Genomic DNA, 25,477 nt, shown 5'->3' with positions numbered 1-25,477 from the left:
TCTCTGGCCCGATTCGAGCGAATCGGGGTTCGATCGAGGCGGCGCGTTAATTGCGACCGCGTAAATTCACCGTCGCCGAAACACGAACCGTGGAAAATCCGTATCGTGGTCGCGGCTCGAAGAGGCGCTCGTCGAGTGCTCACCGGCGAAAGAAAACCGACGAACCGACCGTCTCCTCGTCAACGTTCGTCGAAGCAAACCGAAAAACACGAGATCTCGTTCGTTCGAGGGTCGAAGATGGAAAGCCCGGAAATGCGACGGGCAAAAGCGGAACGCCGGTCGAACGGTTTAGGAATTATCGGATCGGAGGGCAAGTGGCTTAAAAACGGGCGTCACGCACGTTGCCAAGGGGATCGGAAAATCGACTACGGACCCCGGCACCCGTTAAAGATTATATCGTGCGCCGTCGAGCGAACACGGGAGAAATTAATAACGCGACCGTGTACGCGCGTGTGCGAAACCGATGTTCCGGGAGAAGGATCGTGTACACAGGCTGCGGCTACCGTACGGAATACGCGCCGCATCGCGTTGTGCCGCGCCGTGAAACGCGTCCTGCTGGATACTCCGGAGACCGATCGATCTCGCAGGACACCGAGAGTCACCGTTTCCCGCGGCAATGACCGCTGAAAAGCCTCGACGATATCTCCGTTAACCATTAACCGAACCGTTCGCGAAAGGAGTTGACCGAAAACGAGAGACACGACGCGCTCAAGAGGAGGAGAGAGGGGATGGCTCTGGTTTCTCCTCGCCCGATGAAAACCACCTTTCTTTTTACCGCTCGGCCAGGAAAGGTATACGCGTAATGGATTCCCCGTCGTGCCGCCACCGCTCCGCGCCGCGCCGAGCCGAGCCGAGCCGAGCCGAACCAACCGTTCCCGCTGCCCACGATATTACCATCCGTGAAACAAAGCCGCGCTAAAATGCCCGCGGTATTACGCTTATTTATCACGACTACCGACGATCGTTGCAATTATTCTCGCGGCAGCTTGGAATTGGAGATTCGCGAGCGAACCGACCAACCAACGCGCGTGCTTGCTCCCGGCCTCTTAAATTTACGACAAACCGTCCGTAGGTGGTACGGGGAAACACGATTTCGAATTCTGCCGAAGTTAATTAACGCGTGTAATACGCGACGGTCCCGGCTTCTCTACGAAATTTCCCGTGAAATTCGTCGCGAGAGGGACCACGCTACGGTTAATGGAATCGCGGCTCGGCGAGTAATCGCGATAGAAAAATGAAATCGTTCGATAAACATCGAGCAAATCGGCGAGCACCCGATTCGAGTTTCCGCGAAAACTCCGCTCGGTGAAGTTCGGGGTTCCCTGCCCCCTCCGAGGGGTGCTCTTCCGTTCCTTAATTGACGCACGAAAGCGCACCGACCGAACGCGGATCGTTGGAACGAAGTTTAAAGTCGTCCAGAGACCCCTCCCGTAATCCGAGGAACGTTTCACCGCTCCTGCGAGTTTTCTCGGGATCTTGACGACGGAACCAACCGGAAAGAACAATCCTAGGATTCTCCCTCGGACCTGTTCCTCGCGTCGATGCCTCGAAATCGGAGAAAAAATCGTCCCCTCCTAGTTTCGACGACCACTCGGCGTGGAATTAATCGCGAAATCTGGGACGCTCGATCGAAACGACGATAATCGTAATTTCGCGCAAACTTTCCCGTAGCCGGCCGATGGAAAAGCTTTTAAAGATCTCAACGATACCGGCGAAGCGGCCAAAAGAGGGCCGGCTCGAAAGGAGAATCGCGGAGAGACGACGGGCCGCGGGGGTTACCAGGAGGAGGGTGAACGACGCGGAGAGGGAAAGCGCGAACAGAGTAGACAGAAACTCCGAGTTTAGAAACGCAATAGAAAGAGAAACGAGCCGGGGGTGGCGGACGGAGGACGAGCCGCTCGTATTGATCCACCAGATACGCTCGATTAAACCGCAAATTGCAACGGATTGGCGTAAGTTACAACCTACTAAGACTACTAATACCAAGTACGCCGGTGGTTTCGCGATGCTGCCGGAAGCTGCTGATAGCGACGGCGTGTCTGATATTCGACCGACGCGCCAGCAGCCTGCGTATGCAACTCGAGCGAGCGAGCGAGCGCGAGCGCGCACGAGCGGACACACGGCCGTGGAACGCGCGTCAACCTGGCAGAAAACAGAGGGAGAGAACGAGAGGGACACGGACACCTAGCAGAGACCCATTGGATAAACTGCGCGACACGAGATAAGGTTAGCTGTCTCGGTAATTCCAGCTGCTGCGATTTAAAGAATCGTGTAATCCCCCAAGACGCGTTCTCCGAGCGTTTCGCGAACAATTCAATTCCGAAACTCGATTAAGAGGGACTTCGGTAAAAACTCGAAACCAAAGAAACGTATCAACCGGCCTGCACCAGGGTGCATCCGTCCGTGTGTACGCGGATGCGTAAAGAACAAAGACGTCGCACGGAAAAATCGCGAGCGAAAATCAACAATGGAGAAAAACCGGTGTAATCGAGTTTGCGAAACTTGTTCACGGAACGCCGCAATGTCACGTACGTTGCTCTCCCGTTCTTTTCGTATATTTTTTCTTTTTTTTTTTTTTATTTTTTAGGCCCCCCTCTCCTCTTCACCGGTTCTTGTTCCCCGTCCCCCTGGTTCTAGGTCCCCTTGCAGTTCCATTTTCAACGAGTCGTTTCGCCTTCTTCCCGTGTACCTTGCGCTAATTCGCCGTCGCGCTAAATTAATTATGCATTGCTTTTAGTTTAGGACACAGACGCGTTTGCCTGTTTTAGAAGCGAGACGTTCTCTTTCTCTCTTTCTCCTTGTCTCGGACGTTATTACAGAGACGCTGCAAGTATTTGACTTGGAAACGAATTCGAACGACGCGAGCGAACGATTAAATATCCAAAGATCTCCGCGGGCTCTCTCGGTATAATTCTCGCCTTAAATAGTCGAACGCGAATTATCCGCCTAATGACGAGCCGTTTCTAATGGCCCGTAAAATCGAACGGTGCTTCCATCGAGAGCGCCGGTACCCGACCGGAATAGATCCGATTCGTAAAAATCGATTCTTTCTCGGCGAACCGGGTTCCCCCCCTCGACTCTGCGATCCTCTCCATTGAATTTCTCTATCGCGGATATTTTCCGCAGAAGCAACAACCCGCGATGGTCCCTCTCCCCGCGAGAATCAACTTCATGAACAGCCAATGGAGGAGGGTTGTTTACCGCGCAAACTATGCTGCTCTCCGGCTGCCGGGCGTTACGCATAAACAAGGGGATGCGCGGACGACGGAAAATCCGTGCACCGTGCGGCAATATTTCGAGCGAAACGCAACACCCATCCACCGGTAGCTATCCAACGATCGATCCGGACGATCGAAAAACCGATTATTTTTTATTCCTCTGGAATATTGTTCCATTTATCCAGTAGGGTGGTTAAACTCGATCGGCGAACGCGCGACGACCAACGATCCGACCTTCGCGTTAGACCAGACCGTACTACTAATGGCCCTTTTCGTTCCACCCCGTTCGAGCAACCGTCTCTCCCCTAGACCGTTGGCTGCCGCGTTGCTTTCGGATCCGAATTGATTGGACTGTGAATCGTCCGGTTTGAATTATTCATACTTTGTCCGCCGATAAACCAATTTCTCTGCTCGGCCAAATCGAGGAGGAAAAGATCGGCCGGCCACGCGACGCACGGACGACGACCAACCTCGCGGAACAAAGAAACCGTGGAACGCGAACGAGAACGCGAACGAGAACGCGACCGCGGAAAACACGGCGTACGTGCTTTGTCGCGAAACGATGAAAAAGAATACGAAAGCATGCCGCGTAACAGCCTCGGTTAACTTGCTCGCGGAGAGATCATCGGACGAGCCACGACGCCGTTTAATTTTATCATTCGAACCAATGACGCGGAAGATGCCTTCGAGAAGGAAAATAAACGGCTTCGCGCGTTGCTCCACGACTTTATCGAGCCACTGGATGACCCAAAGCGCGAGAGAAAAAGGAGAACGAGGGAGAATCTCGTTAACCTCTCCCTCGTTTCCTTTCACCGGGGTGCTTGCTTGCCTGCCTGCCTGCCTGCCTGCCTGCTTGCTTGCCTGCCTGCCTGCCTGCCTGCCTGCCTGGTTATCGGAACTCTCGCCTTCCGGACGCGATATTTTAATCCGTAGGTTAAGGACACGGGAATAATTAGGCGCGACGAGCGGCTAGCTTCCGCCGACGTCGTTTCGCGACGCGACGATCGGGAGAATTTCGTGCTCCGACGAAACTATCCGGCGAGGGATTAATTCGTGGAAAAAATGGAAAAAGGAATATTTCCCCGACGCTTCGCCGTGTAACCCGCGTCGCCCTGGGAATGCAACGGCGAACTAAAAAGTCTCGTCGTAATTATAATTAATTACCTCCAACTGCTGCAATCAAAATACGAGATTAACGGTGCTATACCTTCGTTAAACTTATCTTTGGCCATTGCTCTCGGTCAATGGAGATCGTCCCGGAGTTTATTTTATTCGGTTCTTCCCTTCGGGAAATTATATTAATGCATCGGAACTCCGCGTTCGCTTTGAAGTAGAGGCTGGACGGTACGAGACGAGTCGATATAGATAGCGGAGAAAACAACTTTCTCGAGCGACGATGTCGACGACGACGACGACGTCGACGACGTCGGTGGTGGCCGCGCCGCGCCCCCCGTTCGTCTCGATATTAAAGAATTCGCCAACTTTCGAGTCGATAATAAAATCGCCAACTAATCGTCTATCCATCGACGGAAAGGGGGACGCATTAAGAGAGCGGGTCGTCAGAAATGACGCGAGAGAAACTCCATCCAAGTTTCGCGGAGGCAATCGTATTTAAGACGATTCCACCACCGCCCCCTTACCGCCCCTCTCCCGTCCCGCGACAGCGCGAGGTCGAGTCAACACCCGCGATAAGAGGACACTTTTACTTGTACTCCGCAACGAAGGAACCGCTCGGCTACCCCGACCAGGGAGAACCGCTCGCTGCTTTTGACCTTTTGCTTTTCCTGGATCGAGCATAGCAAGGGGGATCTTCTCGACAAAAGATTTATGAACCCCTCGGCAATGCCAGTATGCTACTTATTCTATCGTCGAGTACACACTCGAGGCTCACAAAAAATGCGGGGGTGGTATGTACACGCGAACGATCCTCAAAGAGAAATCTTAAAAAGGGCCGACCCTCGTCGTCTCGTATCGAATCAATCATTTCCAGGCTCGCGAGCTCCTACACCTCGCCAATTGTCTGGCATTAATCCGCGGTGGATTCGTCGGTTCTTTCTTCCTGTACCCCTTGACCCCCCGCGAGTTTGCGAACAAGGTTCAGACGTAGGTACGCGAAAGACGTCGAGTTCGTCGCGAGGTTTCGCGGGGGGTTCTCTCTCGCGTTTGTCGAAAACCGGGGGGTGAAATTTCGATAGCTTCCGCGACGTAGACGACGCGTAACGGGCGTCCAAGCTGCGAAAGTGGAATTACGTTTCACGGTTCTCAAGCGCCGAGTCAATTGACACGATTCCCAGTAATTTTACCCGGCGGTTGGACCGAGGTCAGGTTATACGTGCCGGGTCGCGTATACGGTATGCTGAAACTAATCATAATGTATCCTCTCGTCGGTCGGGGGGGCTGTGCTGTGATTGGTCCGCTGCGGTATTCCTCGCTGCCAGATAAAGTTACCGTAATATGGATTAACTGGCCGCTATAGCCCATATTCCGATCCGACGCTCCCGTTCGACTGCGATGCAGTAATGAACTCGTAACCGACGCTATTATCAACCGCGGATCCGATCCGCGGTGTCTTTTAATAACGCATTCGCGTAAATGCGTAAACGATGCATTACGCGCTCGACGAACGTCGCGTCGTCGAGCGAAAATCGACGACCGTTGATCGCGTACGCGTCCGTTGTCCTCGCCAGCGTTACCGCGACGCCTTTACGGGAGGGAACTCGCGCGGATACACCCACCTCGATGATTTCCCACGGAAAATTTCCAACAAATTTTACATTCGCGAATCGTTCGACGTGTTCTCGATTCTTTCGAAAACGAACATTGACAATTTTCCAAATTTTTCGATCCACGACGGATCGGTACGTTGGTTAAAAATTGCCGCGACTGGATCGCTCGATCGAGGATCTCGTCGATCGTTTGTAACATTTGTTACCCGATCTCCTAGTCACTCGACAAAGTAGCCGCGAAATCGTGCGAGTTGCGCGCCGCCTCGAACGCGATAATTCCGTACGCGTCTTTCGGCGTCGTGTTGCCGCGTTTTCGCTTGGAAATTTTACCGAGCGTACCGGGGAGATAGGTTTCGGCGCTATTATCGATCCCGTGCAGTTTTCGAGCAGCAAAGGGAGCGGGCGCGGTTCCAGCCCAGTGATCTCCCTTTTATTCGTAATCGGTAGCGCGTCGAGGCGGTCTCGGTGTCGGGCGCGAGCCGCGCGCTTCGTGCCCGGCGCGGTGCCGCGGTTTCGATTTTTAAACGTCCTGTTCCCGGCGGAGCATCCGAGCCTTGATTTACGATGTTCGAAAGGTGCGCGGATATTTTACGCGCTGCTGTTATTTTTTCCCTCCCCTTCCGCAATGTTTTTTTTTCCTTCTTTTTTCGTCCAACCGGGAACCACCCACCGACGTCGCGTGCGCCCGGCCGATCGTCGACGCTGCTCGTCGGACGGACGATTCGCAGCGGCGCGCTCCATTTTCCCGCGACCGTTGAAATATCGCCGCGCGTCGATGGTTTTTACGTTTCGAGGCCAACGATCCGGAAGATAAAAGCGCGCCCGAGAGAGAAAACGAGCAACGAAACTTTCCGCGAAACGGCAAGTCTACGGATTAACCCTTTAACTGGTACGAGCGGCGCGCATACGCGCTCGGTGAATCGCATACTCGACGTTTTTATCCGCCTTTTCGGTTGCATCGTCCGGTTGCCATGGGCGCATCCTACCCCGTTCTTTGATCTGTTTCCGTTTTGTTCCAGTCCGATTACACGCGAATACCGTTCGGTTTGAAAAGCGTCGTTTTCGTTTTTATCTTAACGCGCGTATCCTCGAAACGCGGGCGCGGATACGAGAGGAAGGCATCGCGAAATAAATGTGCCTGGCGGGAGGGCTACGCCGGGAGTGTCTTAACGCGATCCCGCGCGGTCGTGTAAACAAAAGTCCTTCGCCGTGGCACGGGATGGTATCCGACACGGTTAAGGGGCTGAAACGAGCCGCTCCAAAAGTGGTGTAAAGAGGATTTAATTGGCAGCCAACCGGCTAACGATAACGGCGTATCTTTTCGAGCGCAACCGTGTAAAAATACGCATTAGCAGTCCATGGAATCGCAACGTACACCCACGGAAAACGTTGCGTCAGCGAAGGCGAGTCTCTCTCGCGATACCTCCCCTACACCCCACACCCCACACCCCACACACCCTACCTACCTCGCTACCACCCCCGCCACTCCTCGTAACGGCAATATGCATTTCCCGGTGATTACAATTTCGGTTCTGCGGCGTGGTTTTCCCCGTTGTAGAATTAGCAGAAATTCTGGCTCAGTGGGCAAAACAGCGCCGTTGCCGCAATGCCAGTGGCGTATTAATAACACGTGGTTCGTGTAATTTCAATTCCTACCGCGCGTCCTCCGTTGCACCGCGCGCGTCTCTATCCACGTTGCTATTGGAAAATAATGCACGGACGAAATTCATAACGACCTAACGAGCTTACGTTTCGGCTTACCGCCCGGTCCCCGGCGCTCCTCGCACCCTCGTACCTACTTTCGTCGCCGAACTACAGCCACACGAGTCTACGAGGGACGTTAAATCCTGATCGTTCTCCGAAACTTTCAAAATTACTACGATTCCATGGATTTCGCTTATCGTGGCGGTGGTCGTTCTTAAAAATTACAACCGTGAACGGAATACGCCCCTCACCTCGGTCCCAACGTGCCCGCATCGTGCACGCGTGGCGTTAAACTTCTCCCTTGACGATTCCTCGATGCGTTGTCCCGCCTCCAATTTGTCCCATTAAACGAGCGCAAAACCTCGTTAACGTTCGACAAACAACGACGTTGCGAGCACGGCTGCCTCCGCGAATGGACGTCGATCGATCCCGCGATCTACCCGAACGTTCTTAGGAAACGCTGATACCGGTTACGGTTGCTACGAACGGATGCGTTTCGACCGTGAGCGGCACGATGCGTTTCAAAATACGGAGCAACGAAAACGATCGAGCGACCGCGAATCGTCGCGTACGGTGCAACGTGGATAGGTTTTTACAAACACGCTTGCTTGCTTGGAAAGTAACGTCGAGTCGTTAACCCATTCTCCGATCTGTCCAAGGCGTGAAAGCGCTCTTAACGACGTTACGGGTTTCTTCTTATCGGTTGTACGGGTTTACGCTTGCCACTTTGTACGTCGCCAGTTTGTTTTCGCTCGATGGAACTCTTGGAAAGCGACGATCAACGGAACGAACGATTTTCTCGCGCACGGAGACATCCCGACCGGTCTGGACGTCGTGTCGCGGGAAAAGAGAAGATCGAACGCGTTTGCACGGCTAAGAGATCCAAAAATATATACGACGATGAGAGAACGTCCATGGTCGACTATCCGGCAGACGGTGTCGCGATGGTTTTTGTAGCTCCGGTGGCGTCGCACGGTCGTCGAGCGAGTGCAGTCGGTGGGCGCGCACGATGGAACGATGCACTCGCTTCGGGGCAATTTATTTCGTTGCCGTTCTCGCCAAAATATCGTTATACCGTGGAAAGAATGATGGATGTCGGGCACCGCGCCGGTCGCGAAACACCGCGACGAAACGCGCCGAGTGCCGTTAAGGTCGAGTGCCTCGAATGTGGGACGCTTTGTACTCTCTCTCGAGTCGCTCGCTTTTCTCGCTTCTCTCCCTCGCCCAGCGTTCGCGGTGCTCCGTTTCTCGAGCCCGCGCTCGCCTATACGACGCGACATTCCTCCCGAGGTTCTCGCGAATCCAAGATGTCGAACCGGACGCTCGATGTACCACTCGTTGCTTTTTAATTACGCCCGGACACTTTTAATCCGTCACGGTCCATCGAGCGTCTTTTTTTTTTCTTTTTTCTTTTTTTTTTCGTCGCGTCGCGGATCTCCGGATCGAAGCACGAGAGAATGGAAGCGAACGAACGAGAGGTCGATCGGAGTGGACGGTTTATCGAACACGAGCGTGGCTCACAGTCGAGCGAAGTAACGATACGGTCGCAAATCGCGGGCGTCGAGTTTTTCCACGAAGTCCGGTTATATCGTGCACTTTAATCATTTAAACGGGACACGGTGGTCGATAGCTTTATATTCTTTCCTGGTATCCGCATCGAAGGAGGGGGGGAGGGAGTCTGGTTATGTCACTGATTAGGGTTTACAGTCACCGAGTTGCACACATAGCTCCCCTCGCGTTAAGGGTGAAACAATACCCGAGTGGGGGAAGGTCCATGACCCTGCACCCGGTGCAACTTCCGTTCCGCATCGTCGTTCGACTACCCCCGGACGAGTACCGCGCGAGAAAACCGGGAAAATAAAGCTCTCTTCCTCTTGTAAACGAGGGAGCGATCCTTTCCAAGGAATTTTTAATTTTTCCTCCGGTGCAATCTCGATGCAGCCCGACCGAACGAACGCACGCTTTTGTTACCGAAGAATTCTCTTTCGTTCGATCGGTGAACACCGAGCATGGAATTCTAAATAAAGAGAGGAGGTCTAAATAAAAAAAGAAAAAAGGAAAAGAAAAAAAACGAACGAGAGCTCTTAATTCGAGAATTTTCCTCCGCGTCTCTCGGTCCGATCGTTCTCTCGGAAGCTTGCGTCCGAGTTATTCGAACGCGAGCGTTTCTTTCCCTTCCTTTTCTACGAAACCGTCCATTGTTATCGTTGACACGATTAACCTTGGCCCGAGACCAACGAGATACGCGATCTAACCGCGGCCGTTCGCGTCAACACGACACGAGAGAGTTCCAAGAATCCCGGGGCCGACGGCCGCACCTCGCGCGCCCAACAGGACACACCGACCGGACCGTACCGGACAATAATAACGTAACGTTGTTGACGAACTGATCACTCACCGAGCTGGACGTACATCTTCGGCCTGATGTTCTCCTGCCACGCTGCGAAGGCGAGGGTGACCGTGGCGACGATGCACCAACAGGACAACACAGGGTGCATCCTCGTTTCCAAGATGGTACGCCTCATCTTTTCTCGGGTGGTTCGAACGGGACCGGAAACGTGCCAGGATTCGTAGTCTCCTCCGTTAGGGGATCACGCAAAGAAAGAACCTCGGTAGCAACTCACGTATACCGCACCAACCACCGGCACTCTTTTACTCCCCGTTAACGCACAGCCTCCGATTTTCGTAACAATGGAAGGAGAAAGGACGTGTTTCTATCACTCTCTTTTCCCTCCCTTTCTCTCTCCACTCACTGCAGCAGAACGTGCGAGGGTGCCGCAGTCACGTGCTGCGTGTTCCTCGTCGTTGTCGCAGTCGTTGTCCTCCAGCTCTGCTCACGCATGTTTCCTTCGGGACCGGCTTCCTGGCCACGCACATTCACGAAAATCGAACGCGGCGTGCTCGCACGCGCCTCGACGTACCCGAAAATCGGCGAAATCGGAAGGACGAGGAAAAGTGAGGGGGAGGGGGGGAGGGGAAACCACGAGGAGAGAGACGGAGATGCGGGCAACGACTGTGCGCGCACGTACAGGAGGATCGTGTGTCTCTCTCGCTCTCGATACGCCGTCGAGTCACTCGATGGTAAACGCGTCGCGAAAAGATCCGCAACCAACGACGGTCGCAGTCACACTGACACCGCGCAATGCCGCGACAGGTGACACGCGCCCCCCACCACGTTCCGCGCTATCCCTACCCCCGAGGACCGGCCGACGTGCGCGCAGCCGCGTGCTAGCGTTGCGTTCCAGTCTCTCTCGTGTACTACGAGCCGCGTGTGCGTGCTTACGCGCCGTCACCGCACGCACACTTACCTCCTACGCACGTGGGTAAGAGTAAGAGGCAGAAGCGGAGAGAATAGGGGGCAGTGGATGTGGAAAAAGGGGAAGGAGAACCAAAGGGAGAGAGAAAGCCAGAGAAAGCGAGAGAAAGCGAGAGAGAGAGAGAGAGAAAGAGAAATGGAGAGCGAGAGAGAAAGAGAGAGAGGTATACACAGGAGACACCGGGCAAGCGCCGATTTTCAACCCCACCACCCCCGCGACACGATCACGCCGCCGTCGTCCTCGACGTCCTCGTCGACGTTGGTATCTCGTCGACGCTACTGCAGCGCCGCCAATCTGCAATGAGAAAAAAGAGAAACGGAGCCTCGTTATTTATTCGAGATTCGACGATGTGTTTTCTTTTTTACATCGCCAACAGCCGATAAGCGCAAGATGCATCGATTAAGGAGACGATGGATGTTGTTCGATACCGAAACGTTCGAAGGGATTCGACGATTTCTCCGAGCGATTGTGTTGTTCCACCGACGCGAGTTGTGTTATTTACCGACGAATACAGCGAGTTGATCATTTATCGCGCGAATAAACGCGACCGAGTGAATACGACGTGACAAATTAATCGCGAATTACCTGGTCGATTCTTGCTCTTTCTCGGCGAGGGATTGTTCAGTGTTGGTTCTTGACCCGAATTTGTGCCCGGAATATTTGCGGCAGCACGGATTTCAGCACGCTTTATTTGCGCGAGGGTGCTGGAGAGAGCGTAATAAACGCGTGGCTAACGATCATCTCGTTACGTTGCCCGGCGTGTACCAAGTTTCGCGGTTATTGGTGAAAAGATGGCCCCCGCGACGAGTAACATCAAAAACCCGTGTTTATTTAATAAAGGCTCCCATCGACGCTCCTACGCGCGAATGATTTCCGTCGGTGTGTTCCATCGGTGGAAAAAAAGGTTACCGAGTGCAATCAAGCCGCGTTCAAATTATTCCTGTGCGCCAGAAAAATTACCAACTACCACAAATATCGCGCGGCCGGTGACCGGAAAAATATCTATATTCCGCCGTACCCGCGCGACAAATTTAAAGTACTCGTAAATTTTACTGCAACGACCATCGTTCGTTGTTACTCTAAAAAATTACAACCGTGCAAATAGAACCCTGGTCGACGAAAAGCAAATACATACTACCCGTAATATTTGATCGAACGGAAATAAAAGTACTCAAAGAGAAAGTCGCTGGCGATACGCGACCAGTTTACAGCGACGATACTCCCAAAAATTCCCGTCGATTTTTCCGCGGCCAGGTTTGGCAGCGAACGCGATAATAAAGTTACCGGTGCCTGTTCGGCAAAATTTTCCGTACGGTTATCTGTATGCGTCAGTCGTCGCTACGTCGGCGACGTTGACGCTGTTCATTAATTTGCTGAATTAAAAGTAGCAGGGCGTACACCGAACCCCTAATTCCTACGGCCATGATTGGTCGTGTGTGCACCAGGGAGTGAGTGCATCGTGGCCAGGTTTCGATGCGTTTGTGCGGGACCGGCTCTGTATAATACACGTACGTGCGACGGTTCGCTACGCGCGCCTTTAAACGTTATTCGGTTGGAACGGTCAGCGATGCGCGAGGATAATGGACAATTCGACGCGACCAATGAAATATTAATAAAAACGGAGCAGAGGGCGAAGCTTTTTCCGAAAAAAAAAAAAAAAAGATTTTTTTTAATGAAAAATAAAAAGGAACCGACCCACCCCTGTCGTGAAATTACGCGTCTCTTCGGGGCGCGATAGAGTCTTTTGTTGATGGCGCACCTCGGAGACTTCGAATCTCGTTGCTCTGGCACGACGAACAAAATTTCTCTCCGCGGGATCGAAAGAATCATCGCTACGGGAACCGTCGATACGAATTTGCAATCTCGAGCGTCAACCGAACCGAAATTTCGGTCTGCCGTAGTGTACTAATATAGTACCAATCGCGACATCTGTTACGTACATTGCGTACTTGTGTGTCTCTGGTCGCGCGATGTTCCAAGCGGTCGAACGTATAAGGACCATTGTTCCGCGTACCTCTTATCTTCTCGATTCGGCCACGTGCCGTCAAGAGTTTACAAAAGTGTAACCAAGTTTCTAACGCTATTCGACTCGACTTGTTTCATTCGGCCGTCTCTCGCGCTCGCGTAAACACCCGCGCTTCTTAAACGGATTTTTATCGACGCACGATGGAAGGTTCCTTTTCGAAAGAATCACTTTACCGACACGTTCGAGGACGCGTCATTGGATAACTCGCTCGCGAATCGGGAAAGGTGAAGCCCACTTTACGAGCCGCGTCGGGGAAGCTTTTATTCTCCAGCACGATTCTTGCTCGAAAGCTATGCACCGTGTACAAGAACGATCAAAGACGATCGAAGGGAAGACGTTTCTCGGTAGGGGGTACGAAAGGGTGCGCTCGAGGATCTCGTCGAAGGGATGGAAAATTCGAAGGGTGCGAGAGATACGCTCGCAAAATCGTCCCGCGAGACCGACGTCTCTGTCCAAGCCGACTTTTCTCTCGCCGAAGGTTACGCACCTCGCACCGTCTCGCCGGATAAGCGTCGTCGAAGATCCGCGTCTCCCCCGGAGCCGAAAAAGGTTCTCGAGTGGTGGAAGGAAAAGGGATCGATGTTCCAACGGGCCGAAGAAATTGTAACGGGCGAGCAAAATAACGGATCGAAGCCGACGAAGCAACGCGCGATGGAAATAATCGACGACGGAAGGATACGATCTAATTTCGTTTCGCTTTCCGGTTAAGACGTCGTCTCGAGGTACGATCCCGCCGCCACGAAGCGAAGCGTTGTTGACGAAAGCAACTTTACCTCCTCGCAAATTCCGTTTCGCTAGGAATTATGGATTCGAAAACTCGTTTCCGAAAACAAACTTGTAAGATTCGGTGGACGGGATACCACCACCCGCGACGGTGGCTCAGAAATTCCATCGTTGGATTCGTTAACGGATACGCGAGCGCGATTAAATCTCGCGGCGAGATATCTTCCAATTACGTTGCTAACCGGTAATGATGCGAATTAACGGGCGTATTTTCGCCGGTTCTTGGGCCGGAGAGGAGCGAGCGCTCTTTCGGAGCGTGCATTTTCCATTTCCCGTCGAATTGGCCGGGGGTTAAGCGTGTTTTGCCGACGGCGTAGGAAATGTGGGTTAAAAAAATAAAAACCCATAAAATCGTCTCGCGGGAGTGCTTTCCTCCGAGTCGATTTTTGGCGCGGCGAACACCAACGGAGGGAAAACCGTGCCGGCAGTCTGTCCGTGTTCCCAGAAAAAGAACGGCTGCCGGAGGAGGAGAAGAGGACGAAAAGGGATCGATAGCCGAACAACGGGGCAAATCCCGATGGAAAACGCGTGGAAAACGCGGATACGTTGCTCTGGCACTCGTCACGAAGGGTGAGAGAGGGCAAAAGTCGCGGCACCGGCACCGGCACCGGCACCAGCACCAGCAGCCAGTCGAGCGATCGAAGGGCGTGGAACAAAACCCAATTAAGTCCGTCGAAGTCCAACTTCCGCCGGGCCGTTACATGAAAAACATTTTCTGGGTGAAACTGGTTAGGCCATTTAAGCTGAGTCCGCGTATACCATCGAGCTACCGTCGTTGAATACCGGCTTGAAAAAAAAAAAGAAAAAAAGAAAAAAGGCGGGGGAAAAAGAGCGAAAAAGGTTGCGCAGGAAAAACGTTTTCTGGATGGTTAGACTCATTGAAACGGAGTTCGCATACGACGGAAGAATCGGGAATAACCCCGCGGCGGAGAAGAGAGGTCGTCGCAGTGACCGAAAAATCTATTGTTTCGATCTAGCCACTTTAATCGGAATTGAATCTCGACATTTTCTCCTTCTTTATGCGAATACCGAAAGCTCTCCTCGCTGTACAGTATTTTAATTATCCATCAACGTTCAGAGAGAACTACCGCCGGTGCCGCGGCTACGGCAATTCACGCAGCATTTATATAAAATATTTTTAACGCGAATCGTAAGCGCTCGGCGAGCGTTCGCTTAAAATTGAATAAAGTGTATTTAACGCGTATTAAACGCGCGAATGAGTCGACGAACTCTAATTCTATAAAATCTCCGCCGGGGTGATAATATTGAATCCATTATTTCGTGTAATGGCTAAAATATTCGAAAGTACCGTACACGATGAATTATTAGCAAATGCGAAAACGTAACGCGCGAAGAGCCGCCCGGAACCTGTTCGGTAATTTTGCGGTGAATACTTTAGAGGCGAACAACCGGATAGATATAGCACCAACGATACAGTTGACCGCATTGGTTGCTACGAATTATACTTTGATATTAATTTTATCGCGGGCACAGGGTTAACCTCCTTCGGAACTGGAATAAATAAATAAATAAATAATATTACGTATCGATCGGCCGCGTACGAGGGTACACGTGTACAACGTGTACAACGTGTACTCTGTGTACGTGTGTTTCGATATCGTTTAAACCGGCACGTGTGACGGCGCAGGCGCGCAGGCGCGCGTGCACGGCTCGAAAATCGTTCGTCGAATAACAGAGATTGCACGGAATTGAAATCCTTTGGCGACGACAAGATATATACCACTGACCTACAAGAAAGATATTCGCCGCGGGGTGTGCGACACGCTCGTTACAGGGATAGCTCCACACGTCCGTCTTTGACCGCACAAACGCAAAAGTAATCTCCCCTGTCACCTGTCGCTCTTCGACAATATACTTGATGAATCCTCGGTCGCGCGGGGGCGTTTTTATCGACGTTATCCTCGGGGTATCCGGGTCGAGTTATACCTCTCGCGGCCCTTTTATCGGTCGGGGCCCTCGTCATCGCGCTCCAAGGATTCGACCTTCGATTAAAACCCGGTTCGAAGCGTACCGGGATATCCCTGGACCGAACTAGAATCGATGAACCGCGACGTTCGAAGAAACAAAAGGAAACTTCGAGGGGACTGGGCCGATTTTACAGGACGTTCATCGAACAAGATATCCCTCCTGTTGAAAACTCCCGCGGACCACGCGAAACCCAACACACGTACACGTTGCATCCTCGCTCGATAAGTATTTGAACGAACGATCGCGGAGAGTTTCGTTCGACGTAGCTAGTCCCGCTTCGTTTATCTTGGAGTGCCGTTTCCGTTTCGGAATTTTTAAGGGGGTCTAAACTAGATGCGCCTCAATTACCGCTTCCGTGACGCCAAAGTCTTTTCGAGATTTCGGAGAGGAGGAAACAACCCGGCCGGGTCCGTGTGCCTGCCCGTACGGTCCGCACGAAACTCCGATTTAAAAACTCAAACAACTTTGACCCAGAAAGGAACAGCCTCGTTGCCGGACGATTAATTCAAAACGACTTAATTAGTGTATCTTCGCGTCGAGCGAGCTCGCCGGCGCATTCGCGCGCGCTGATTAGGTGGAAGCGAGGAACTTTGCGAAAAAAGTTTTTTAATCTATTACAAGCCGCTCGAGGAAGGAAGTTTTCTTTTTCGGTGGGTATCGCGCGTTGTTTATCCCGGTATCGCGACCCCCGAAAATGTACGCGTAACAAGAAACGCGTACGTTGCACAGCGATCGACTCGTTTCCGTGAATCGCTCCGATTCGTCGAGACGTTGCTCTCTTCTTTTCTACTCACGGATAATTCATCGTCCCAGCGACTTCGTCCTAGACGTAAAATAAACCAGATCGTGATCGATCGATTCGTTATCGATTCGTCGAGAACTCGAGGGAAACTTCATTTCCGCGGCGGTAACGCTCGGCGTCGAACATCGCGCGGGCGAGCGTACGCGCGCGACCGAGTTCGCGGAATTGATAATATTTTAAAAGTTGCCGGTAACCCCGGAAAACGACCGCCATTAATGGAGTTTCAGCGAGAGCATTGTGCACTTTCGATAACGTTCCGCGACCGGCCCGTATATTTGTCGCGAGCGTTGCTTTTGTTCCCGGTCGCTTAACTTTTACACCGGTCACGGGATCGAAACGCTGTCGAATCGGAACTAGTCACACGCGGCGTGTAATTAACCGAATTATCAACGACGTTCGTAACTCGTCGCTCGAGAGAATTGTACACCGGTTTCGCTACGCGGACAGCGTTACGTTCCGCATTCCTCGTCGACGTCGAGACTTACGAGACTCGTTTACGCTCGGTCTTTGGTATTATATCGGTCTCGTTCGATAAGTTATCGTCGAAACGTTACACAGGAACAGGAATCGTAAAGCTGTATCTACCGTCGGTGAGTTAAATACTTGGGGCTGAACGCGCATACAACGCGAACCCAGACCCGACGAGAGTCATGTGTCGTGTATGCATGTGCTCCCGAAGATCGGCCCCGGGATAATCTGTCCGTCTAGTTACGCTTCTGAGATTAGCGCGTTCGCTAATTAGCCGGAGCATTACAGGTTCGGGAACCCGAATCGATCCGGGCCGTTTTATCGGCGCGGCACCGTAAACACGTCGACGCGGCTAGTTTCGTTAAATTGGATCCTGTCCTGCTTAAATTCGCTCGGTTTGCGCCACCGTCCTTGAATAAGAAAAAATAAACGAGGTAATAATCAAGCCCCGGCGCGCGCCGCTGATCGTATATCCTCGTCGACGCTCCGCTCGGTTTGTCCTTACTTTGGCCGTCGAATAATTAATCCTCTTTTTTTTCGGCTCTAACCTTGCACCGTCCGAATGTTTTATCGGCACCGTGGTAGCAAAAACGGAAGACGGATCGCGTTAAAACTCAATAGTGTTCTCGTTTTTTTATTTTCTTTTTCTATCTCTCTTTCCGTCTCTGTCTCTCGAACACACTCGACACGGTACGAACCGCGAGGCTTCGCGTCGAAGGAGAGATAAAAACTACGGTTATCGAGACGAGAAACGTTTTATTCGCTGGAACAACTTTTCCCCGACAAAATTGACAGCAAACAGCACTCGGAAAGAGCGGGGCCGCGCTCTCGCGCTCGCGCGCGTTGGTAAACAACACCACTAATTTCATACGGTCACACGCGTAACGGTTGAAACTCGTTTTACCGACGTGGCCGTGCAAGCGACCTCGGTGACAAGGTGGACGCGAAATTGCGCTTACACAAGCTCTTTAAATACTCCGTACGAGCAGAAGAGTTTTTCGAGAGCGACCGCGACGTTTAGGAACAAGTATTCGGGGAATTCGCGTATCGGAGTGGCGAGGCAGCCGAGTAAAAAAAACCTCGCTCGATGCACAAGTGCCTACGTCGACAGAAACCAGCGGCGAGTTTCTAGAAATTTACACGAACTAATCGCAATTCCGAATGCACACGAATTCGTACGCTCCGAAGATAATCGTGTACCGCGAGGAATAAAAGAATTCGCGAAGAAGGGACGAGCCACCGGATGTAATACTTGAGATATCCGTGAAAGTCGATCGCGCGACGTAGAAATACGATCGAGATAAGAGCACGTGCGGTTTTTGTTCCCCGTAGAGATAAACGCGTCCGTTCGAGTCTCTTCCTTCTCAAAATTCTAAAGCGCGTCGCGCGCGCAAAGGAAAATTTCGTTGAAAAATGTCAAGTTCAAGGTAGGTAGGATTTTCAAGATCGAAAATTGTTCGCGCCACTTTATTTACATTTTGTCCGTATTCCGCGTTATTTCGGCTCCAATCTCGTCCAATGTTCGTCGCTCTGTCGCGTTTCCATCGAAAGATCGATCTTCGCGCAAAGTCGGTCACTCGTGGCCACCGTATGAACGAATAAAATCGATTTCGATCGCGTTTAACGATAAAAGTACGCGCTGGTGATATTTCACCGCGTGCACGACGTTCGATTTCCAAGGTACGTAATCGCGAAACAATTTCGAATCTTTTATCGCACGGAACACCGTGACGAAAGCCGCAGCCGCTTCGAAAGCGACCGCGAACGGAATCGCGCGTCCGACGACCGCCGAGAGAACGCTTATCGCGGCATCGTGACGCACGAGTGGAAGCAGTTCGAGCCGTAATTAGCGAATTCAAATAAAGCAATTTATTTCCCCGGCAGTCCAACGAAATCCTTCCGCGAGATCTGGAACATAATAACGAGCCTCGCGGCCCGCGCGAAATCCATAAAACAGTCCTGCCACGGGGGAAAGAAAGAAAAGCTTTCTCAAGTGGTGGGTATATGAATGGCTCGTATTCGTGCACGAGTTACGTTCGCGCAAAAGTTCGCGCGAACCTCCTTGTTCGGGCGTGTTCGTAACGCACCACCACAATGAGAGCGCGAAAACGAGAAAGAGAGAAAGAGAGAGAGAGAGAGAAAGAAGAAACGGAGAGAAGTCGTGGGAGGGCGCGGAAGAAACGAGAGCATGATTTGCGAGACAGGACAATTTCCGCTCGCGGAAACGTGTAACGCACGGAGAACTTCTCGAAGAGTTTTCAAGAGAGATGGAGAGATAGGCGGCCGAGGAAAGATCGACGAAAGACTGGCAGAACCCGAGAAGAGGAACGAAGCAAATTCGAGAGACGCGGTCGACGAGAAAAGAAGAGACGGTGGCATTGACAACGGCACTGGCAGCAGCAGCGGCAGCAATTCGAAGCGTACTCGCCGGGAGGGGAAAAACCGCGCGCCTTAAAATTCTGAGAAATGGGTTAAGGAAGCTCCTCGAATCCGCGGAGTATAAATCATTTCCGACGGCAGTAATTCGATTCTCGCGAGCGCGTCTTCGAATCCCTTTTGGTGTTCTCTTTTCTTTTTTTTTTCTTTTTTTTTCGGTCCCATTGCTCGAGGATCCAGCGGAATTACGAGCTGCCCCGACAGAGCCCCGAACCGTGCAGATTTCAGTGATTTATAAAAATTCCATGAAAATCGCCACGACCTATATTTCCATTATTCGAAATCCCTCTTGAAAATCGTAGGGCGTACGGGCAATTCGGTCGGAGTAATTACACCTCGGGAGGAAGATACGCTCCGCCGCAACGAAGCCAGGATAAATAACGGCTTGCCGAGCGGGGGCACTTTGTGACCCGAAAAGTAACCGGGAACGCGACCTTTGAAATTATACCGCAACCTCCGCGCGACCGTGCCCCCACCCCCTCGTTCTCCAAGGATAAAATCCGGGATTCGATGAACTTCGGAATCCTGAATATCGATTTGTCCCAGTGACTTCCAAATGTCTTCGGAATAACGCTGGAAGTGAAAGGGATTGGGAAAAACAGCGAGAAAAGAAGGCGGCGGTGGCGGTGGCGGCGGTGGCGATGGCGGTGGTGGTGGGAAAAAGGAAAGAGAGTTACCGATGGTGGTGGTGGTGGCGGTGATGGGGAAGTGGGGGGTTGACTGTCGGAAATTTCAATTTGCAGGGCCGGGGGTTGACAAAACGGCTCGCGACGGGGTTGCACGACACGCGGAATTCCTAACCGCACTTTTCACTCTACGTGTTCGGAAAAAAAAATCGCGGCCACCGGTGCGCGCGACACGGCCATCGAGGATGTTGGATGCGCGCACACGCGAGCCCTCGGTGAACGGGAGTATCGGTCGACTTCCGTTGCGCCGAGTCGAAACTTCGTTACGTCGTTTCCGAGTTCCAACGGTGGTGCTCCTGGATTTCTACTCGATTTCTCTCTGTCTCGCTTCCACCCTACTACCCTCCGCCCCGTTGCTCGAACCCACCCCGCTTCTTCGGGTTCCCCTTTCACACGATCGACTTTCCATTCGAGAAGAAAAAGAATGTTTCCTCCGCGAAGCCGATTCAGCCTGGAGAGGGCACCGAGGGGGGAGAATTGAATTTTACCCCGATACGCTGGAACGATGATTTGCACGTGCAAATCCGTTTACGACGATTACAATGGCCGCCGATAACAGATACGCGAGAACAAAAGCCGACTCGTATAAAAGCGAAACTCGTCGCAGCCGCTGGTCGAGGGGGATGGATAGTTGATGCAACGACCAAGTTAAAGCGTACCTCACCTCGCGGGGAGGAACACCGCGAGAAGGAGGTTTCCTCGAACACGGCCGCGGATATCGTTAACTCTTCGACCGTTACGCGTCTTCTCGAGTAACGTCGCGATCCTATTGCGTATTTATTTCCGTTGAGAAATCGGAAAAGAATCGGTTCTTAATAAAGAACGACAGATCCGAACGGCAGACGATCACATCCAACGAACAAAAGATCAAAGTACAATGCTCCGTTACCGGATTCACCGAGGTGGCTACGGTACTCGAACGGTGTTTACGTAAATTTCAATTTCCGATAAATACATAATTGAAACGAGACTCCGAACCAGAAGGGAAATTCTTATGTTTTTAACGCTTCGAGCCACGTTTACCACCGCGCGAGATAAATTGACGCGGGAATAAGTTTCACGGTACGGGGATAAAAATGGAAATTATCAACAGGCGTTGCGGGACGGGATTCGTTCGCTCGTCGTCACCCTCGATTTATTAAAAACATCCATAAAAATCCATTAGGTTCCTTCGCGCGAACGAGCGAGCGAGCGAGCGAACGAGCGAGCGATCTACTCTGCGAACCAAGTCGAGGAAAAAACTCTCTCCTTCCGGTGGTAGCCTTCCGATAAAAATAAAACTGTCTGCCAACGTAGAAGGGTGGGCGCGATTTACGCTTGTAAACAAGTTTATGCCGCTCGCAGCTTGCACCGGTTAGAACACGCGTACGGCCCGGGGTAAGAAAGGCATACCTTTGGAATAACGATACTCGAGCCTCGACCATTTACGCGAGTTCTCCGCGGAACGCGCGTAAAACTCTGATCAATGAACAGGAAGAACCCACCACTCCATCTAGCGTGTTCTCCTTCCATCATCGGACACTTTCGAGATATTCTACGTGGGTACATCACGGTTGAATGGCGTTTTAGTTCGTCTCGATTCTCTGGAAACTCTGGTCCGAAAATATCCGCCATTTCAATGTTTGACTTCTTTATGAGCCACGCCAATCTATCCGACTATATTCGTACCGAAAGGAGAATTTCAAAGCGGACGTTGCTCAACGTTCCGAAATAGCGTTCGTCATCGATCGTTGCTCCGTTGTACTCGTCGCGCAAATGGCACGAACAATTCGGGCTACGATCGTTATTAGAAATTTAAACGATCGGGTGGGTCGACCGATCGGCCTAATTTAAACGAGGATCGAAGCTACTGGTAAACAGCGAACGACGCTTCTCCAGACGTTTACCGCGAGACGAAACTTCCTGCCAGAGGCAGAGATTTCTCGTGTTCCGTGTGTCGCCGGCAGCCGGCTCGGGGGGAAAAAAAAAAAGGAAGGAAGACTTTTCGTCTTGAGCCAGGACCCGGATAAAAATAGTCGTCGTCGGGCGGAAACTCCTGGCCCGATTTAAACGCGCGAACGTGTAAAACGTTCGACGAGGACCGTTCGTTAGCCGACGAGCGAGCGCGACGCCGCGAGGAAAGAATCCGAGGTGATCGTTCCGCGAGCGAGCGAGCGAGCGAGCGAGCGAACGATGACAAATTAGGCGAAATCGAGCGAACGAACCGAGCGCGATCGATTTTAATTGAAAATCCTATCGTTAACGAGGCGACGATCGAGCTACGCTCGCCGCTAACTCGTCGACTAAACGCGTCGCGAGCGATTACGCTTCGATGAACGCGTTGGGGAACGAAATTGGGGTACGAAGTTCGATGGATCGAAAATGGGGTACCAAGTTCGATACATCGAAATTGGGATACCCCGAATTACTATATACCCAATCGATAACGGAACCGCGTCGAATTACGCGCGTAACCTATATACGGGGACGCGTATCGCGAATTCGCGGTCGGAGCAAGATTTATGTCGGTCTATCCGCTGGAAATAAAAGCCTGGACGGGGTATTAAACTTCGATTGGACCGATCAAGTAGGCGACAGAGAGATGGGAGGAAAGGGAACGCTCGAACGGGGAATTCGAGGGGCGGCGGAGGCGGAGGCGGATGATCGTCGGTGACAAATTGGCGAGGCCGAAAATCGACGTGCGCGTCGTTCGTTGCGTGGACCGTTAATATTTTCGACTCCTACGCGGGCGAAATTTGAAAATTTTATCGCTGGAAAATCTATACTTTAACGCGCCGTTGGACGGTACCATTTTTCCGGTTCCTCCCCCTATTTTTCTTTTTTTTTTTCCCCCAGGCGTATTCGCGGTTATCGAGTAAACAACCGACACAGGGGAAACGCACAAATTTTTAAATATCACCCGCGGGCTAGAATTGACTACGAGCGGGGTGAAAACGCGTCCCGGCGAACCGTCCGAAAAACGCGACCGCCATGTAACGAGAAACGCGACAGACCGTTACAAACAATTATCCCTTAAATTGGTAACGAGAGAAAAAAACAGAGCCGCGACGAGGGAAGTTTCCGCTAACGCGGAAAAAAGAGCGGTTATTGAATTAAGAAACGTTTTTGCACGGGAACGAGAACCGTTCCGATGTTTCTCTACGTCGCGGCGCGGAATCGTTCTTTCGTAGTTTATTTAAACAAAATTTCGACCCCGGCCAGCGCGCTCGTGTCAAGAACAATCCATCGAGTCTCGGCGTAGCTGCAGCGAGCGCCTGAATTAGTACCGAAACTTTCTTAAACGTACGAGAGAGAAGTTAACCGAGACAGCCGCTCTCGCTGTTTTCTCTCTCTCTCCCTCTGTAGCGCATGTTCGTTGTGTTTCTACGGCTATTTACGAACCTTCGTAGCACTTCGCTCGGATTAACTGGAAACAAGCCTCGAGTGCCGCGAGAAAAACTCGCGAGGAAAATCTCGATGCGTCCGCAACGGGTTAGGCTGTAAAGTAGAGCGGTTTTAGGGCGACCAAAGTGGCTCTCGGGGGTGAAAAAATGTTTACGAAACTCCGACGAAAGATCCGAAAATGGCCGAAACGATCGTCCATTTGATGTTCTTAGGGACGTTGGAGAAACGAAAAGAAAAGTTCCGGGCAGAATTGCGCGACGCGAGCTCTCCCACGGAAGGAACGTTAACGTTCGCTCGGAGTCACAGCGTGGAAAAAGGGCGCGGAGAATATTAGAGGAGGGTAAGAAAAGTGCATACGGCGTGTGCACGGAACTGTGAGTCATCGAGTACCACATGCGCGATAGGAAGCTCGCAGCTTATACAGATGCGACGAGGGAGGACAAAGATATTTGTCTACGATACGCTGGGCCCGATCCACAATGGCCACCGTTCTACCAATTTGCCCGCCGGAAAATGGGAGCATCGAGTTTCCGGAAAGTACGGAAAATTGGACGATTTTTATCGTTTCGTTCCACCGAGTGCGCGTTTCGTTGCGTAAAATTTATTCGGATCCGAGGACTCGTCAGGCTCGTTCGTTACGATGGAACGGGACTAGGCGAACAACTTCTTGGAGAAAAAAGTCGTTAATCCGAGAAACCGATTCCACGCGTCGGCCCTCGATCTTCTCCCCGCGACGGTCCTGCAATTTTCACCGGGCCGATCGCGACACTTTTATAACGCCGGGCAGGATATTACGATGATATACGCCGGCAGTAAACGACGACTGCGCGCATAGTAATTAGGACTTACAATTAGTATCTTTGCGCTCCTAATTTTGCATTTACGCAGCGTAAATTTCAGCCGGGGAGATAAGTCACGCACGAACACTCGTAAAGAAGATATACCGAGGCTGGTACGAGTCATTAGAAGAACACGCGTGCATTCCGTGCAAACCCGCGTCGGCACACATACGCTCGCTCTCCCTCGTCCTCCGGAGGCATAAAACTGATATACGCTCGGTGGCTCGGTCGCGGATTTCCGGTCCGCGCGCGCAACACGGTTCGCGATCGAAATTTTTCTTAACCATAAATTATTCATTCGACGAGCGAATAAAATTCACCGACCTGGGACGAAAATTGATTCCCGCGCGCGCGTCGTCGTCGTTGTCGTCTTCGTCGTCGTCGAGAGGCGCGTGTTCGTGGCCGCAGACGTCGTTTCCACGAAGACACCGGAACGACGTCACAAAGGGCCCCGCGACAGACGGTAGGCGCGGCCCGACGAAACCGAAAGAGAACCGCGAGCACGGGACGAGACGAAGCCAAGAAGACGAACGACTCGACGAAGAGGGGAAAACACGAAGCGGTCGAGGACCACGAGGGAGCGACGAGGAGGAGAAAGGAAACGCAAGCCAAGAGGCTGCAAAGCCGCCGGTAAGCCGATATAAGCAGAGTCAATTTCCAGCGAGTGTTCGAGCGGGAGGAAAGGATTTTGCTTGCACGACGACGAAAAGGCAATATTCCGTTCCAGAGCAGGGCCGAGCGGGCGATCGAGAGCCACGAACCTCCCGGGAGGTGGAACAAGGAAGAACGCCCGCGAACCGGGGAGGAGGAACCGCGCGAGAAGCACTACCTTTGTTCTTCGGGACTTACCTAGATACTTTTCAATAAAGTTACTTGGCACCCGCCGCCGCACCGCCGTCAAAACTTCTCCCTCCAAACGGGGGTAGGGAGCCGACGTGGGAAACGGTGGACCGTCTCCAAGTATAACGACCGATCGGTTCCGCGATTCCACTTCGACGAGAGATATATTTCCATCGAGAAACGCCCGGCGTCGAAACGATCCAACCTCGTACCCACCTCCTCTCCTCTCCTCTCCCCTCTACGCGTTATAGTTATGCGC

At 52.1% G+C, this 25,477-nt stretch overlaps 1 protein-coding gene across 4 annotated transcripts in view; it reads right to left on the bottom strand.

Moving 5' to 3' along the window:
• Positions 1-25,477, bottom strand: part of Sema1a (semaphorin 1a) — a 174,102-nt gene that overhangs the window by 131,895 nt on the left and 16,730 nt on the right. For 2 of the 4 annotated variants that reach the window (XM_076321520.1, XM_076321523.1), the window contains exon 2: positions 10,047-11,259. In XM_076321520.1, the coding sequence (XP_076177635.1) occupies positions 10,047-10,173 (127 nt within the window). In that variant the 5' untranslated portion in view covers positions 10,174-11,259. Of the gene's footprint in view, positions 1-10,046; positions 11,260-11,550; positions 11,767-16,557; positions 16,570-25,477 lie in introns of those variants that run through there. The other 2 variants (XM_076321522.1, XM_076321521.1) reach the window with 2 other exon arrangements.

Source organism: Ptiloglossa arizonensis, chromosome 10 (assembly GCF_051014685.1).
Source record: "Ptiloglossa arizonensis isolate GNS036 chromosome 10, iyPtiAriz1_principal, whole genome shotgun sequence".
Lineage (NCBI taxonomy): Eukaryota > Metazoa > Arthropoda > Insecta > Hymenoptera > Colletidae > Ptiloglossa > Ptiloglossa arizonensis.
This window is presented reverse-complemented; position numbering and strand designations above follow the sequence as displayed.